The 17,640-nt window shown below is 35.8% G+C and overlaps 1 protein-coding gene across 6 annotated transcripts in view; it reads right to left on the reverse strand.

Moving 5' to 3' along the window:
* Window positions 1-17,640, reverse strand: part of MYO9A (myosin IXA) — a 205,117-nt gene that overhangs the window by 149,280 nt on the left and 38,197 nt on the right. For all 6 annotated transcript variants that reach the window (XM_023510048.1, XM_023510049.1, XM_023510052.1 and 3 more), the window contains 4 exons: window positions 17,005-17,094; window positions 11,178-11,294; window positions 10,622-10,756; window positions 5,077-5,198 (listed from right to left, as the gene is read on the reverse strand). In XM_023510048.1, the coding sequence (XP_023365816.1) occupies window positions 5,077-5,198; window positions 10,622-10,756; window positions 11,178-11,294; window positions 17,005-17,094 (464 nt within the window). The remainder of the gene's footprint in view (window positions 1-5,076; window positions 5,199-10,621; window positions 10,757-11,177; window positions 11,295-17,004; window positions 17,095-17,640) is intronic.

The raw sequence follows: 17,640 nt of genomic DNA on the forward strand, positions 1-17,640 counted from the left end.
GTGTTCCTATTTTATAGGTGGGGGATCATATGAGTATAATATGGATTGGTGTTCCTATTTTATAGGTGGGGGATCATATGAGTATAATATGGATTGGTGTTCCTATTTTATAGGTGGGGGATCTTGCCATTTGCCCAGATTCTTATTTTGCAAGTAGTGAAATTAACTCAAGTTGTTACATATTTAGCTTAATTTACATTGTTCTGTCCTACTGTAAAACCCAAAGCAAAACAAAACCCAAATCATGTGTTCTTTGGGGCCAAGAAATTCCAACATAAGAATAGTTTCTCAATTTTCACAAGTCCTTAACATCCATGGACATTATTTGGTTTCCTATTTCTTCATGGATAAGTAACAGCGGTTTCCTTACCTATATCAATTATATACCAGTATTTCTGTATTATGTCTATTATTTCAAATATGCTTCAATGAGGTTATACCTACTGATTGTACTGAATGACAGCATTTCATATCCAGAAATCACATAGGTATAGTATTTATTAAGCATTAATTGCATAACTGGAAATAGAGACATTTAAAAGAGAAAAAAAATCACTAGTGATTGAGAATGAAAACATTCACAGAAGACATAGGAAGAAATAATGAACTAAATGTTAAAAGTTGGACAGAAGGTTGAAGTAGAGGGAATATCACTGACAGAAAAAGGAGAGAGATCTTCCAAGAAACAGCCTCATTTAACAATAACTGAAATAATGAGAAATAATATAACATAGGTTATAAAAATAGTTAATACAAACTTGAGGTGTAACGATGATTCTAAAATTAGAACCAAAATGGTTGATCACACAGTATGTATTAGAATCAGGAAAGATTATGGTCTTTGACATCATATAGGCATGGTTTGGATCACCAATTCTCTTTCTTTTCTTTTTTGCAGTTTTTGGTAGGGGCCAGGTTTGAACCCGCCACCTCCAGCATATGGGGCTGGTGCCCTACTCCTTTGAGCCACAGGCACTGTCCTCTTTTTTTATTTTTTGAGACAGTGTCTCACTATGTGGCCCTTGGTAGAATGCTGTGATGTCATAGCAACCTCAATCAAGCTCTTGGGCTTAAGCTAGTCTCATGCCTCAGCCTCCCAAGTAGCTGGGACTATAGGCGCCTGTCACAGTGCCTGGCCTTTTGGGGTTTTTTTGTTTGTTTTTGGTTGTAGTTGTCATTGTTGTTTAGCAGGCCCAGGCTGGGTTGGAACGCACCAGCCTCAGTGCCTCAGTGTATGTGGCTGGTGCCCTACTCACTGAGCTATGGGTGCTGAGCCATTTGAATCACCAATTCTATCAGTGACCTTGAGGAAACTAAATAATTTTTTTTGAGACAAAGTCTAACTATGTCACCCTCAGTAAAATGCAACCTCAAACTCTTGGGCTCAAGCGATCCTCTTGCTTCAGCCTCCCAGGTAGCTGAGACTACAGGTGTCTGCCACAACACCCAGCTAATTTTTCCATTTTTAGTAGAAGCAAGGTCTCATTCTTGCTCAGGTTGGTCTTGAGCTCAAGCAATCCACTTACCTTGGCCTCTCCAAGTGGCCTCAAGATTATAAGGACTGAGCCACCGCACCCAGCCTAACTTTTGAGAACATCTTTCCTAATCCATAAAATAAGCACAATATTAGATAGATATCATAGTGCTAACAGAACTAAATAACACCAGTAAAAACATCTAATACTAGCTGGCATTCTATAGAGATTATATAAATGTTATTGATTTATGTTGCCAATGTTGCTGTTTTCCTTGTCACCTTGTCCTCTTTATCATTCAAATACTATCACTTCCTCAAAACCTTTCCAATACCTTGCTCACTCCAAACCCAAAAGCTATTCTGGAATGGATCACAACACTTACAATTTCAAACACAGACTTCAGTAGCAGTCACTTTAACGGTTTCACCAGTCCAAATCTTAACCTTTTTTTCAGGTTACCAAAGCATAATATCCGGCTATCAAAGCATATTATTATATTCAGGTTAACAAAGCATATTATAGTGTTTTAATTATCTTCCTGCCCCACTCAGAAAATTTATGGTTCACCAAGGCAAAGAGACTGACTCCAAGCTCCTAAGTCTAGGCCAACCAATCTCTGCAAACTTGTATCTCAGAGCTTCCAAACAGAATGATCCCCTTAAGGCAGGATGCTCACTTCATTGTCTCTAGGTATTTACCTTCTAATCCTCTGAGTCGGTTTATTTACCTTCTAATCCTCTGAGTCACTGAAAGGGTTATGATGTATTTTTCTCTTCTTTTAAATGGAGAACATTTAAAAATGGAGAAATTGGCTCGGCATCTGTGGCTCAAGCGGCTAAGGCACCAGCTACATACACCTGAAGTGGCGGGTTCAAATCCAGCCCGGGCCTGTCAAACAACAATGATGGCTGCAAGCAAAAAATAGCCAGGCATTCTGGTGGGTGCCTGTGGTCCCAGGTACTTGGGAGGCTGAGGCAGGAGACTCGCTTGAGCCCAGGAGTTGGAGGTTACTGTGAGCTGTGATGCCACAGCACTCTACCCAGGGCGACAGCTTGAGGCTCTGTCTCAAAAAAACAAAAAAAACAAAAAAACAAACAAAAAAAAATCAAGAAATTTTCAAAGGAAAGAAGATACACATGAGAACACTCCAAGAAAGATAGAAAGGAAAGCTCTCCACAAATCCTGCACTCAATAGACGTTTATGGACACCCTATTATGTTATCAGGCAAAAGAGTATAGAACAGGGAAAATCAGACATTATTGCTCATTTTAAAGCTCTTAATCTAATGTTTCCCAACTCTGAAACTTTCAAAACTATTTAATTTATCAGGATGGTGACTTACAGTCAGGCAAAATTCACAAAAATGTTGCCTAAGTGAATGCTCTAATCTTAACTTCAGCCTTGGTTAAACTGAAAATTCTGATTCAACAGATCTGGGGTGTAAGTCTGAAATTATACATTTCTAACAAGCTTCAAGTGGTCCACTACTTCTATCAGCAGAGCACACTTTGAGTACTACTCATACTTAACTTTGAGACTTAAAATCCTATACAGACGTAACTTTGAGACTTTTATTACACTCTTCCTCCTTCCTAAATGCCACTCTGTATTCTACAGAAGCCAGCTTAAACAACCTGCCCAACATCATACTGAGTATAACTAAGAGAAATAAGATTATCAAAGACTTCTGACTCCAAACCCACGCACCTAGACCACTAGGAACACACTGAGTAAAGAACAAACACCACTAAGTATATATATATTTCATGTTCTATATTCCATATAGAACAAAATATTTTAAAGAAAAAATATTTAAGCTAAATAAGCCCCCAAATAGCCCTTCCTAAACGTAACTGATTTATTTTCAATGTCCCTTTACAGGTAATGGTAGAGGGAAAAATTTTTCATGCCTTTGCATCTTCTGGGATGTCTGAGACAAAAATAGGCATCCTTGACATATTATTTTAAGCTAAATTACAGGAGAAACAGTACATTCAAGGAGGGCTTCTGACCTTCTCTTTTCCTTTTTTCCTCTTTCCATTTATTTATTTGTTTATTTATTTACACTTCAGAATATTACAAGGGGACCTGTGTTTTGCTTATGTGAATTGCTTTTGTACAGTTTGAGTCAGATACTGCGCATTGTGCCCATTAGGTGTGAATTTACCATGACCCCCTTATCCTCCCACCTAAATTTTACTACTGTTGAGTTTTTCTCTTTTTTTTTTTTTTTTTGAGACAGAGCCTCAAGCTATCCCCCTGGGTAGAGTGCCATGGCATCACAGCTCACAGCAACCTCCAACTCCTGGGCTCAAGCAAGTCTCCTGCCTCAGCCTCCCAAGTAGCTGGGACCACAGGCGCCCGCCACAACACCCGGCCATTTTTTGGTTGCAGCCATCTTTGTTGTTTGGCGGGCCCGGGCTGGGGATTCGAACCCGCCACCTTAGGTGTATGTGGCTGGCGCCTTAGCTGCTTGAGCCACAGGTGCCGAGCCTACTGTTGAGTTTTACTAACAAACGTGCACATAGATAGTGGTTGATTAGTTCTAGTTTAATAATGACTATAAATGGTCATTTGTTTTTCTATTCTTGCCATACTTCACTTAGAAGAATGGTCTCCAGCTCCATACAAGTTTATAAAAGGTAATGTCTCACTCTGTCACCCCAGGTACAGTGCCGTGGCATCATAAATGATAGCAACGTCAAACTCTTGGGCTCAAGTGATCCTCTTGCCTCAGCCTCCTAAGTAGCTGGGACTAGAGGGTCCTGCCAGAATGCCCAGCTAGTTTTCCTATTTTTAGTAGAGACAGAGTCTTGCTCTTGCTCAGTCTGGTCTCCAACTGCTGAGCTCACGTGATCCACCCGCCATGGCCTCCCAGAGTGCTAAGATTACAGGCGTGAGCCACGCTCCCAGACAAAATTTGCTGTTAATAACTAAACTGGACAGCAGGCATAAACATTACACTGTGCCACACAAATCTGATATACAGTCTTCCACTTAGGTTAGTAAATCCCCAATATTTTCTATTCTAATTTAATGGGTATAATATTAAACTAGGAATCAGTTAAAGTAATTCAACTTTTAAATTTTTTATTAAAGAGTCATTTAAAAAAGGCTTACAATCTCCTCATTTCAGTTTTTTCAATTCTAGATATTTTATAGAGCACTGTGAATATTCTGGAGGATGCTACATGAAGAATTATTTATGAAGTTTATATTTAATTTTGGCATATGTTGCCACTTACATAGTCAAGACAAATGTCCCCAATATATCATGATATTCTTTTCTGCTAAAAATGAAACTGCAATCACATCTCATATATAAAATTCAATTCCATTCCAGAAGAAAAGACATGTAACCAAATAGTAAACATAGGTCAAAAAATGTAGTATCAGAATCAAAGAAATCAGGAAAAACATTAAAAAAAAAGACTTCAAATAGTAAAAGTCCATTCTATTTACCTAGAAACATATTTAAAAACCACATGCAAGGAACCTGTTGGCTCTTTACCTGACAATGTCATAACAAAGTTTAAACTTAAAAAGAAATGAGAAGCCCAAATAACCAATAATAAAATTGAAAAGAATCATACTTACTTGCTTTCTTCATCCAAAAGATGGAGCAGACCTGTTGGTTTTTTGCTAATAAGATTTATGCAACAGGTATTATCAATATAATCTATGTTGTGCCAGCTGATACCTTCAGTTCTATATTCCTCCTAGGAAAGCCAAATATAAAAATAACAATTTATTCATCTTGCAGAAAATAATGTATATATGAGGTACATATAGATACATATATGGTAATACAGATTGAAAAGGTTTTGCCATGCTTAAAAGAAAAAGCTTCTTTTTACCACCAATTTATACAATAAAAGGATGAATAATTTTGGTTTTACAAATCTTGAGAACAAAGTATATAAATATACATGTATATGTATGTATGTGTGTATATACACACAGACTTCTTTGAAACTAAATTTTTGGTTAGAATCCTATATCTAAGCCCACTCTAATCAAAATTAGGGCTGGATTTGTTTTAATTGGACTTGTTTTATCACTATGAGACAATGAAAAATACACCATGAAGAAATCTAATCTCTCCCCACATGACTCAAAGCCATCAAAGAGGACTACATTGGTTGGATCATCAAAAATGAATTTAGTGAAATCAGAATTTCTGAGAAAAGTAAGCAGTGATCAGAGACATAAATCATACAGAATTCACACATAACTTAAAATAAAATCCTTAGAACATTTTTTTAAAAAAGAAAAGCTTTCAAATTCCAAGATTAAAAATCTCAAATCTCAGGTCTTGAGCAATTATTTAAAATACTCTTATGAAGCCCTTATTTTTTTTTCTTATTCATTCTCTGTACAGGTAAATATTCTTTTATTCATCCCTTTGATTGCTTTACTTTTTAGATTTTTTTTAGAAAGATGCTCCTGAAAATGTAAAGAAGATACTTTTCTACAATGCAGTGATAATTAGGTGCCAGGTAAGATAACTGGTTTATCTAATGGTTTTAGCAATCACAAATAATCACACACAAAAATTAATTCTTTGCAAATATGATGGTTTTGCAAAACAGTGATCTTGTAATTCTATCCTAGTGTATTTATCTTATAAAGAATAATAAACCCTATGATAGACTACAGTTACCCCATCGGGAAAGGTAAATGCTTAATTTTTCCTGCTTAAGAATTTCACAAGAAATTGTTACATAAAGGTCACTTCCAAACTGTAGTACAAAAGGATCCCCCTCCCCAGCTCTTCTTTTTTACAGCATGAATAATAAGCATCCTAAATATCATGAAAATAATGATTTTTGCAGACTTTACTAGAAGTCCAAAAGTCCTCCTCATCCTTTCTTCTCAATGACCACTCAAATACTCCCAAAGTCAGCTTTTAATACAATTGATAAGATTCACTTGCTTATAAGTGTTATCTAAATGAAGTCACATAATACATACTTTTTGTCTTCTTGTTTTCTACTCAACTAATATTTCAGAGACACATCCATTTTATTGGATGCCCTAGAGTTCATTGACTTTAACTGCTGTAGGACAGACACTGTGAAACAACACAATCCCTCGCTTATATATTGTCTGTGGCTATTTTCTCAATGACAGCAAAGTTAAGGCCACATGATGAAAGAAACTAGAAAACATACTTATCTTCCCCTTTACAGAAAAAGTATGCCACATGCTGCTACAAAGCATTAATTCTAAAACTTTAATGTATCACAGGATCACATGAATGGCAGTGGCAACAGAGGACATCCTTGTCTGGTACCAATTCTAAGTAGAAACGCTTTCAGTTTTATTCCATTCAGTATATTAGCTGTGGGTTTGTCATAGATGGCTTCAATCAGTTTAAGGAAAATGCCACTTATGCCTATATTCTTAAGTGTTCTTGTTAGAAAAGGATGCTGAATTTTATCAAATGCTTTATCTGCATCTACTGAGAGGATCATATGGCCTTTGTTACCTCTTCCAGAAGTCTAAATACTTCTATTGATATGGTGAATTACATTTATGGATTTACATATGTTAAGCCAGCCTTGCATCCTAGGATGAAGCCTACTTGATGATGGTGTATAATTTTTTTTTCATGTGTAGCTGTAATCTACTGGCTGAGATTTTGTTGAGTATTTTGCATCTATATTCATTAGTGAAATTGGTCTAAAGTTCTTTTACTTGGGTCTTTTACTGCTTTGGTATCACAGTGATATTTGCTTCATAGAACGTGTTGGGGAAGATTCCTTCCTTCTCAATGATTTGGAATAGTTTCTGCAGTATGAGCACAAGCTCATCTTTGAAGGCTGGACAGAATTCTAGTGTGAAGCCATTTGGTCTAGGGCGTTTTTTGTTGGAAGATCTTTTATTGTTTCTTTGATCTCAGTGCTTGATATTGGTTTGTTCAAGAAATTTATTTCTTCTTGGTTAAGTCTAGGGAGAGGATGTGATTTCAGGTATTGGTCCATTTCCCCCACACTGTCAAATTTCTGGGCGTAGAGTTTCTTGCACTAGTCAGAGATAATCTCCTATATTTCCCACAACCTCAAACACCTGGGCTCAAGCAATATTCCTGCCTCAGCCTCCCAAATAGCTGGGACCACAGGCACAAATCACCACACCTGGTTAATTTTTCAATTTTTGGTCAAGTTCTTACTCTTGCTCAGAGTGGTCTCAAACTCTCAGCCTCAAGTGAATGCTAAGATTATAGGCATGAGCCAGCCAGCCATCATGCTTACACCACATCTATACTGTACCATTTCTGTGTCTGGATAACATTTATACACACAAACTTAACATTGTGTGACAGCTGCCTATAGTATTCAGTAGAGCAACATGCTGCCCATGTTTGCAGACGAGGAGCCTAAATGTGTAGTAGGCTATGCCATGTAGTAGGTTTGTGTAAACATATTCTGTGATGTTTGAACAACAAAGAATCACCTATCAGTGCATTTCTCAGAACACATCCCTATTGTTAAGTGACACACGACTAAACTTGGGTTCACAGATTATCTCAACTGTTCTTCAGTCCATCTTCCACAATTCCAATTCAAGTCTCCTAATAAATATATTTCAAGTAGTTCCTCACTCTGTAGAAGAAAAAAATCTTATTTTCTCTGCATGACATGCAAGGTCCCAGTTTGGAGTATAATGTTACCTTTGCCTAAAATATCTTTCCTCACTAACAATCCAATGACCTCCAACTTGTTCAAAACTATACTCCAGAATCACCTCTATGCAACCTTTGTAGACTTCTAGGCAGTTCTAATCAACTTCATTCTTTGTATAAGTACTCTACCTTCTGATTACAGCATTTATCATCTTGCATGGCAATTACTGTATCTCTCTCCCATCCCAATGTACCTACTATAATATTCCTTTTGGACAAAATTTAGAACTGAACCATAATAAACATATTCAAGATTTTCCCTGTAGCATCTTTGATGCTTCGTTTTTATCATCTTTTTTCTGAAACTGATTTTGTATTCAACTGAATTTTACAAATAATCACTGGGTACCCATCTCATATCAGGTATCGATGATGCACATATAAACAAGAAACTTAATATTTAAACTATCTTAAATCTCTTACTAGCAGCAAATCCATTTTAAGTGGAAAAGCTAGGGAAGGGAAAGAAAGGAAAAATAGTATAGATGGGCTGACAAAGAGGTATACTCACTAGATCAAAGGCATTACATCAAAGGCATACCCACTAGATCACAAAATACAGAAAACCTGAGAATAAAAAGTTATAGCACAAAACTATAAAATTCAGAGTAGCAAGCAAATGAGGAACACCCACCCCTAGAAGTGGTTTATATTTTCTATAAACTGCAGGGGTTTATTTTTATGTAACACACTTATGGCCAAGGCATTTTTTATGGCTCTCCATGTCTAATTTAGACTTCTGGAAAAGGTGAGGATAGTTTCAGTTCACAAAAAAAGAATACACTTCTTTTTCAAAAGCAATTTAACCAATCTTCTATTTAATGGTCCACAGAGCAACTGATACTTTGCTCTGTAAAACTGAGAACACACTCAACAAAAGGTATTCTATCACCCCTCCAACACATAAGCAAGAGATAAAATATTTTCACTTAGTATGTTAAGACCCCTAGTGCGAATCAACAGACTAAGACAGCAATCTCATGTTAGCTTTCAGTTGAAAGCAAAAATTACAGAGCCATGTGTTAAGGCTTGAACCCTAGTTTTAGGCATCACCTATAAAATTAGAATAAATGTGTAGCTAAAAGGTCATGTGCTTTAAAGTTTCAGCATTTGGCTCAGCACCCATAGCACAGTAGTTACGGCACCAAGCACATATACCAAGTTTGATGGGTTCTAAGCCAGCCTGAGCCAACTAAAACAACAATGACAACTGCAACAAAAAACCAGCCAGGTGTTGTGGCGGGCGCCTATAGTCCTAGCTACTTGGGAGGCTTAAGCACGAGAATCGCTTAAGCCCAAGAGTTTGAGGCTGCTGTGAACTGTGATGCCACAGCCCTCTACTGAGGGCAACACAGTGAGACTCTGTCTCAAAAAAATAAATAAAATAAAAGTTTCAGCATTCATCAAGGTAGCCAGGACTAATACTGTTATGTTACTGTTAACCACCTATTATGCCCTTTAAGCAAAAGAAAAATGCTTAAAGCTAAGAAAGAGTGCAACAAGCTCAAATGACAGAGGGCTTAGTGACAGATCTTTTCTCCCCCCTTAATTGATAGACCTGCTAAGCAGTACTGTAGTTGTTTTGTTCATTCTCCCTCCTTCATCATTTCTCTTCAATTGAGCATGATGAACCCTGGCTATCTATCCCTATATTCTCATCCACAAATTGAAATTCTAGATTACAATCTCAGTGTGTGCTGGTTTCAAATTTAGAGAACAAGCCCACATTTTGTTTGACCCTTCCTTTACCCTAATAATTCTTATGGAAACAGAAAGTTAACTGTTTTTATATGAACCTAAGAAAATCTTAGGATTCTCACAAGAAATACCTAGTTACCCATTTAGTCTACCTATGCTGTTCTGTTTCTTTGTGTCCATACTCTGTTGACTCCAGATTCTATTAATAAGCTTCTCTGTCCCATCCTGGCACTAAGAAATCAAAGCAATCAAAAAAGCATACAGTGGGCCCTCCATATCCATGAAGGAATGGTTCCAGTATCCCTGCACTACAGATACCAATCCACAGATGCTCAAGTCCCTTATATGAAATGGTTTACTCCAGTCTATCCTCTGTATCCACAGGTTTGTATCTGTTTAGTTTCAACTTTGAATCTTAAACCTGCACATATGTAAGGCTGACTGTACTTACTATTACACACAATGACCAAGTCCATCATAGCAATTAAAAATCAATACCACCAACAAAAATTCAAAACAAATCTATGCATCTCTTCATTCAAAGGGGCACTCCAATAAGCACATATTAGCAAATCTACATGGGACTATAAAATCCTATAGTTTTGACATGGCTCAAAACTATGCTCTAATTTGTCATCTGCTTATAATATGTACATACAGTATCTACAATGAAACACAAAGTTTTAAATACTTACATGAATATGACTCAAAAACCTGTTGGAGGGAGTCAAGCATTACACATATTTAAGTACTCACTTGCTCCAATTTAAAGATATGCTGGTTAAAGTAGTGCTGTAAACGTTCATTAGCAAAATTAATACAAAACTGTTCAAAGCTGTTATTTTCATAATCTTCAAACCCAAAAATATCCAGAACACCAATGGACAAAGTCTACAAAACAAGAGAAAATTAAGATTAAAAAATGATGCTAAAATATACGTTATGAATAATATCTACAATATAACTAACAAAATGTTCAAGTCCTCTATAGCAATGGAGAGGGGATTGTGTGGGGTCAGTATTCAACCAAAATAAACCATCAATTACAAGTATTTTAGTTTTCTGAAACAGTAGAGGTTGTATGATTCTATTTATATTTTAAAAAGTCACTCCCAATATACACATCTTCAGAAAGTAAATACATAGGAAAAAAAGATCTAGAAAGACAGAAGAATTCCTCTAAAGAGGGTAATGAATAACAAAACTAAAAGTCATTCAACTTGGTACTCCACACAGTTTTGTTTTTAAATTTCATATATTAACCAGTTTATTAAACAGTTTTCAAGGGAACATATATTATAATCCAATGTACCTTGGTTTCATGCTCCAAATCTTTACTATTCAAAAGTGCATGATTAATGCGAAAAACTATCCAGTCAAATAGGGCACTATACAGAGATTTAGCCATGGAGTTTCTCACTGTCACAGCCTGAAAAACAAGAAAAGGGTTAGGAGTAAAAATGGAATTAACAATGATATGATTGGGATACTGCAACAAAGTGTGTCTTGCTCTCACTCAACAAAGAAAACTTAGTATCCTGAATTAGAAACTAGCTTTTCTCTCAACAATAATAACCTGTAATTGAATTTTTTCTACATGTACTCAGTAATTTAGTCCAACTCAGAGAATCTAGGCTAAAACTGCCATGAACAATAAGAGAAACAAAATATAGGTCACTCAGTCAAAAACATTTTTACTAAAAACTGGAGTATGTATTTCCTCTAGGAAAGAAGAAACACACATAATTAAAAGTTTACAAACAAATGACTCTGCCAGCTAAAATAAGGAAGGGTGTTCTAGGTAGAGGAATAAATCTGTTAACAAAAAGGCATTAGTATTTGTGGAATCGTAATCATACTCTTAAAACATACATATAATACAACCACCCTTACATTCCTAGCTATCTTCAGCTTGTCATCCATAGGAACCTGTAGAATTACTCCATCCCCAGAGAATGTAACAATTCCTTCATGATGCAGTTACAAAATTTATTTTGCGCCTCACTTCAAGCTTTCTCCAGTTCATGATAATTCTCTGTACTATCCATCTGCTCAATTTTACCCTATGTCTGAAACTATTCTAAAAAAATGAAGTCTATTAATTAAAGAAATTCAAAATTTGTAAAGCACTTCAATTTACAAAAAAAAAAATCACATAAATTGAGTCCTGGCACTTAGAAGAATACAAATCCTAAACATTTGTATAGGGGGTTTCTGTACCTTGTATATTCAAGGTACATATTTATCCCTCAAGTGTAGAGAAAATAGAGAGTAACGATTAGGAGCTAGACTATCTAACTGATCCCAGTTTTTCTACTTATTTTAACTGTGTAACCGTGATCAAGTTACTTAAAGTAGGCTATAGGTTATACATCTATAAACTGGAGATAATACTATGACCTAGCAGATAGGTAAATGAGTAAATTTCTGACTATCAAGTGGAGGAAAAAAAGCTTCATATTTTTGGATCAAAAAATAAATGTCTTCATAGGAAAGAAAAGACTGATATCAAATTCCCCATCTTCAACATCAGAAGCATGAAAATAAACGGAAGGTGTTCATACAGTTCTGAGAGAAAAAGGAATATGACTCTAAAATTCTACCCTTAGGCTTAACAAAGTACAATTATCCTTCAGTATGATTGTGGGGGGATTATTGCCAGGATCTACCTAGGATACCAAAATCCAAGGATGTTCAAGTCCTTCTATTAAATGGCATCATATTTGCATATCACTTACACACAATCTCATACTTAAAACTATCTCTAGGTTACTTATAATACCTGATACAAAGTAAATGCTATGTAAATAGTTGTTATACTATATTTCTATTAGTATTATTTTTTGTATTTGTATTGTTTTTTATTTATTGCCCTCAAAAATATTTTTAATCCATGGTTGAATTCTCAGATGTGAAGGACCAACTATCAAGAAAACTAACAGTAAATTAGTATACATAATATGATACTATTCCATTTCTCCCCAGAAAGAAAAAACAAAGAAGATAATCTGATCAAATTCAACAAAAGTAAAATATTTTAAAACCAAATAAATAAGCATAAGACAAAATAAGCATAAACACATTAGCCATCACAATAAATTTTATAAATGGATTGTATTTTTAGTTAAAAGACAGACTTTCAGACTAAGATAAAAACTAAAGCCTACTTACCACATTTATGGTTTATATGATGCTCCATTTTTATAGAATACAATAGCCACATAGAATCCAGATATACCAATGTAATACTTACTTACTCTATAACTCCCAATTTTATATTCTTACCTCTTTTCTCTGAAATATAGTCTTGCCTATCATAGCTTAATTTCAGTAAATTCAAGAACCAAGTAGTATTTTCCCACCCAAACAAGATCTCATTTAGTATTTACTATCTCACTGAAGGGTACAATTATTCTTATAGTTGTATAAACCAGAAACTTAAGACTTATCCTTGACATCTCTTGTTCTTCCCTGCCTCTTCATTATTCGAGTCAACTACTAGGGCTTATTGATTTAATTTCTAATTTTCTTTCTTTTTAAATCAATATATTTCTCCATATTAGTATGTCGCCATTCTAGACAAAGCAAACATTTTTCTCCTTACTACTACAGCCTCAGAACTCATCTGTCTATAGCCACTCTTACCTTCTATGTTAGACAGAATCCTAAAATGTTCCCCAAGATTCCCATCCCCTGGAGTACATGTTCTGTATAATCTCCTTCCCATAAGTGCAAGCAGAACTCCCATAATTAGCTTAAGTTACATGATAAAGGTAAAGGAATTTTAAAGATATAAAGGGCCAAATAAATTGATTTATTAGTCAATCAAAGTGATATCATCCTGGGGGGCCTGAATTAATCACAGAACACTCTCATATGCTATCAGAGATTGTCCTGTTGGTTTTGAAAAAGCAAACTGCCATGTTGTATGCAGGGCCACATGGCAAGAAATAGCATATGCCTTTAGTTGCTGAGAATGGCCCCTGAGTACACTGACAGCCAACAACAAAAAAATTACATACTCCAGTCCTACAACCACAAGGAAATGAATCTTGTCAACAACCTGTGAACTTGAAAGAGAACCACGATCATCAAACAAGATCATAGCCCTAATGGATGCCTTGAATTCATCCTGCTAAGACCCTGAGCAGAGAATACAACCTATCTGTGTCCAGACTCATGAACCACGGAAACCGTTAAGATAATAAATCTGTGTTGTATTAAGTTGCTAAATGTATTACATAGCTGTAATGATTCTCCACACTGTTGCCAGAATGTTCCTTTAAAAACAAAAATCTAAGAAACCTTTTTTGTTTAAAACACTTTAAGACCTTCCCATTTCTCTTCAGAAAAAATATTAAAACCTTTAAGGACTGCCACTTATAATACCCATAGTGCCTTTTACATTTCTGAGCACAAAAAGAGGGTTTTCAAAAATCTACTGAACAAATAAATACACCAAACAAATACAAACAAAGGATAAAAAAATAATTTCAGAAAGGTGAATGTAAAGTTAAAAATGCACAAAAACTAAAAAAAAAATTTATGAAAAATATTGTAAAAGAAACACAAAAGCACTGAATCTTTATACTAAAGAAAGGCAAAAAAATTCTTAACAATCTGGCTTTTTCTTTCTTTTCTTTTTTTTTTTTTTGAGACAGAGCCTCAAGCTGTCACCCTGGGTAGAGTGCTGTGGCATCACAGCTCACAGCAACCTCCAGCTCCTGGGCACAAGTGATTCTCCTGCCTCTGCCTCCCAAGTAACTGGGACTATAGGCACCCACCACAACGCCCAGCTATTTTTGGTCACAGCCGTCATGGCTGTTTGGCAGACCCAGGCTGGGTTCGAACCCCTCAGCTCAGGTGTATTGTGGCTGGCGCCTTGGCCACTTGAGGCACAGCCCTGAGCCAACACTCTGGCTTTCTCATTGTTTAGAAAGGAGCTTTTAAAGTGAGGGACTAGAAACTAAACCCACATCTTTCACCATTAACTAAGATAGACTCTCATTGGATTAAAGATTTAAACTTAAGACATGAAACTATGAAAATACTAGAAGAAAGTGTAGGGAAAACACTCGAAGAAATCGGCCTGGGCGAAAATTTTATGAGAAGGACCCCCTCGGGCAATTGAAGCAATGTCAAAAACACACTTTTGGGACCGGATCAAATTAAAAAGTTTCTGCACAGCCAAGAACACAGTAAATAAAGCGGGTAGACAGCCCTCAGAATGGGAGAAGATATTTGCTGGTTATGTCTCTAACAAAGGTTTAATGACCAGAATCCACAGAGAACTCAAACGTATTAGCAAGAAAAAAACAAGCGATCCCATCTCAGGGTGGGCAAGGGACTTGAAGAGAAATTTCTCTAAAGAAGAGAGGCACATGGCCTACAGATAGATGAAAAAATGCTCTCCATCCTTAATCATCAGAGAAATGCAAATCAAAACTACTTTGAGGTACCACCTAACCCCAGTGAGATTAGCCCATATCACAAAATCCTAAAACCAGAGATGTTGGCGTGGATGTGGAGAAAAGGGAACACTGCTACACTGCCTGTGGGAATGCAAATTAATTCGTTCCTTTTGGAAAGACATCTGGAGAACACTGAGAGAACTAAAAATAGACCTGCCATTTGATCCTGCAATTCCTTTATTAGGTATATATCCAGAAGACCAAAAATCGAATTACAACAAAGATATTTGTATCAGAATGTTTATTGCATCCCAATACATAATTGCTAAGTTATGGAAGAAACTCAAATGCCCATCGACCCACAAATGGATCAATAAATTGTGGTACATGTACACCATGGAGTACTATGCAGTCCCAAAGAAGGATGGAGGCTTTACCTCCTTCATGTTTATATGGATGGAATTGGAAAATGTTCTTCTTAGCAAAGTATCTCAGGAATGGAAGAAAAAGTATCCAGTGTACACAGCCCTATTTTGAAACTAATTCATAGCTTTTATAGGAATGTCATAACCTACTTATAGCCTTAGAATATGGGAAGGGGGGTGGAGGGTGAGGTAAGGGGGGGTGGATGGGGAGAGGGAGGGAGATTGGTGGGGTCACCTCTATGGTTTATCTTACAAGGGTACAAGTGAATCTTTCTAAAAGCAGAATATGAACGTTTTAACTCAATAACTAACACAATGACATGAAAGTCATCTTGACCAGTTTGATGAGAGTATTCCAAAATGTACGTGAAAACAGCACACTGTACCCCATGATTGCATTAATGTACACAGTTATGCTATAAGAAATAAAAAAAAACTAAAAGAAAAAAAAAATAAAGTGAGGGACTATAAAATACAACTTAAGAAATCTGGACTTAGAGACACAGATAGGACAGAACAAAGGAGTGGGATAAATGGATCAAAGTCAACCTAAAAAACTTCTCTAGAATTCAATCACAATTTCCTCACCCTCTGTGTCTTCTAATCTGCTGACCTCATATTCCTGTCTCATTTTTATAATAATCATCATAGTTTGATTTGTCATTGCTTTCATAAAATGATTCCATAAAATAGTGTCTTCTCAATAATTTTCTGATTTCTGTACATATGAGTAGCACACTAATGACCAACAAATCTCTACCTGGGATCCTCAGTATACACATGGTATTTTAAAGCCACGGGATTGAGTGAAATAAACTAAATAAAGAAGATAGAAAAACTAAGACTGTGTCCTAGAGCACCCCATCTTTTAGAGGTCAAGAAGAAAAGAAAAAGCAAGCAAAGAGAATTGTAAAGGAATGGCCAACAATGAAAAAGTAAACCAGAAAAGTACAATGTGTTAGAAGATGACTGAATAAGACTGTCCCAAGAAAGAATGATCAATTGGGCCAAATATGACTCATTTCTAATTCTACTTAACATCTTTCCACCCCATATTACCAATATGAAACTTAAGAATAGTGAAGAGGTTAAGGTCCTTGGAGAAAAAATACAAGTCGACTGCTCATAATCACATTCAAGTTTAAGATTCCACGTTGATGAAAAATCCACAAACTTCAAAGAACCAGAAAATATTTCAATTAATACTTTTTGTTGCTGTCATTTTAAATTTAAGAGAAAAAGCAAAAATCCAAACTTCTGAAAATGTTCAGGATGCTTTAATTTCAAAGAAAATCTATCATACCTCGGCAAGCTTGTATGGTAAAATAAGCTTTTCTCCCACTGTCACTGTCTTTCTCGTAACCAATGCTTCAAATAGCATCTCTTCTTTAACCTATAAAGCAGAAAAGTAAATTCAATATATATAGTTAATGACAATGGGTTAAAGAGAAAAAAACTTAATGAGATTAACAAATATATTAGTAGAGAAAAAGATAACAAAAAATACACTTGGCAATTTTAATACTGGCCAAAGTGAAACTTAAGTGTCCCATTTCCTACATCCCCCGCCTTAAAAAAGAAAGAAAATAGAAGGTAAATAAGTCTTTTATTTTTAATTAAAATTTGTTTTCTGATAAGGAATAGAGAAACATGTTTCACTGTACAAAATATAGAACAGTTAAAAAAAAATGTTTTAAGATGATCACCCATAATCCCACAACCTGAAGACAAGAACTAAAAACTGACAGCATTTCTTGAATTCCAGGAACATTCCAATACATACTTAAATTTATGTTTCATATATTTATTTTTTATTTTTATTTTTTTGAGATGGAGTCTTACTCTGTTACCCTGGGTAGAGTGTCGTGGTATCATAGTTCACAGCAATCTCAAACTTCTGGCTCAAGCAATCCTCTTGCCTCAGCCACTTGAGTCGCTG

This window comes from Otolemur garnettii, unplaced genomic scaffold, assembly GCF_000181295.1.
Source record: "Otolemur garnettii isolate 467f Iridium unplaced genomic scaffold, OtoGar3 scaffold00011, whole genome shotgun sequence".
NCBI classification, from domain to species: Eukaryota; Metazoa; Chordata; class Mammalia; order Primates; family Galagidae; genus Otolemur; species Otolemur garnettii.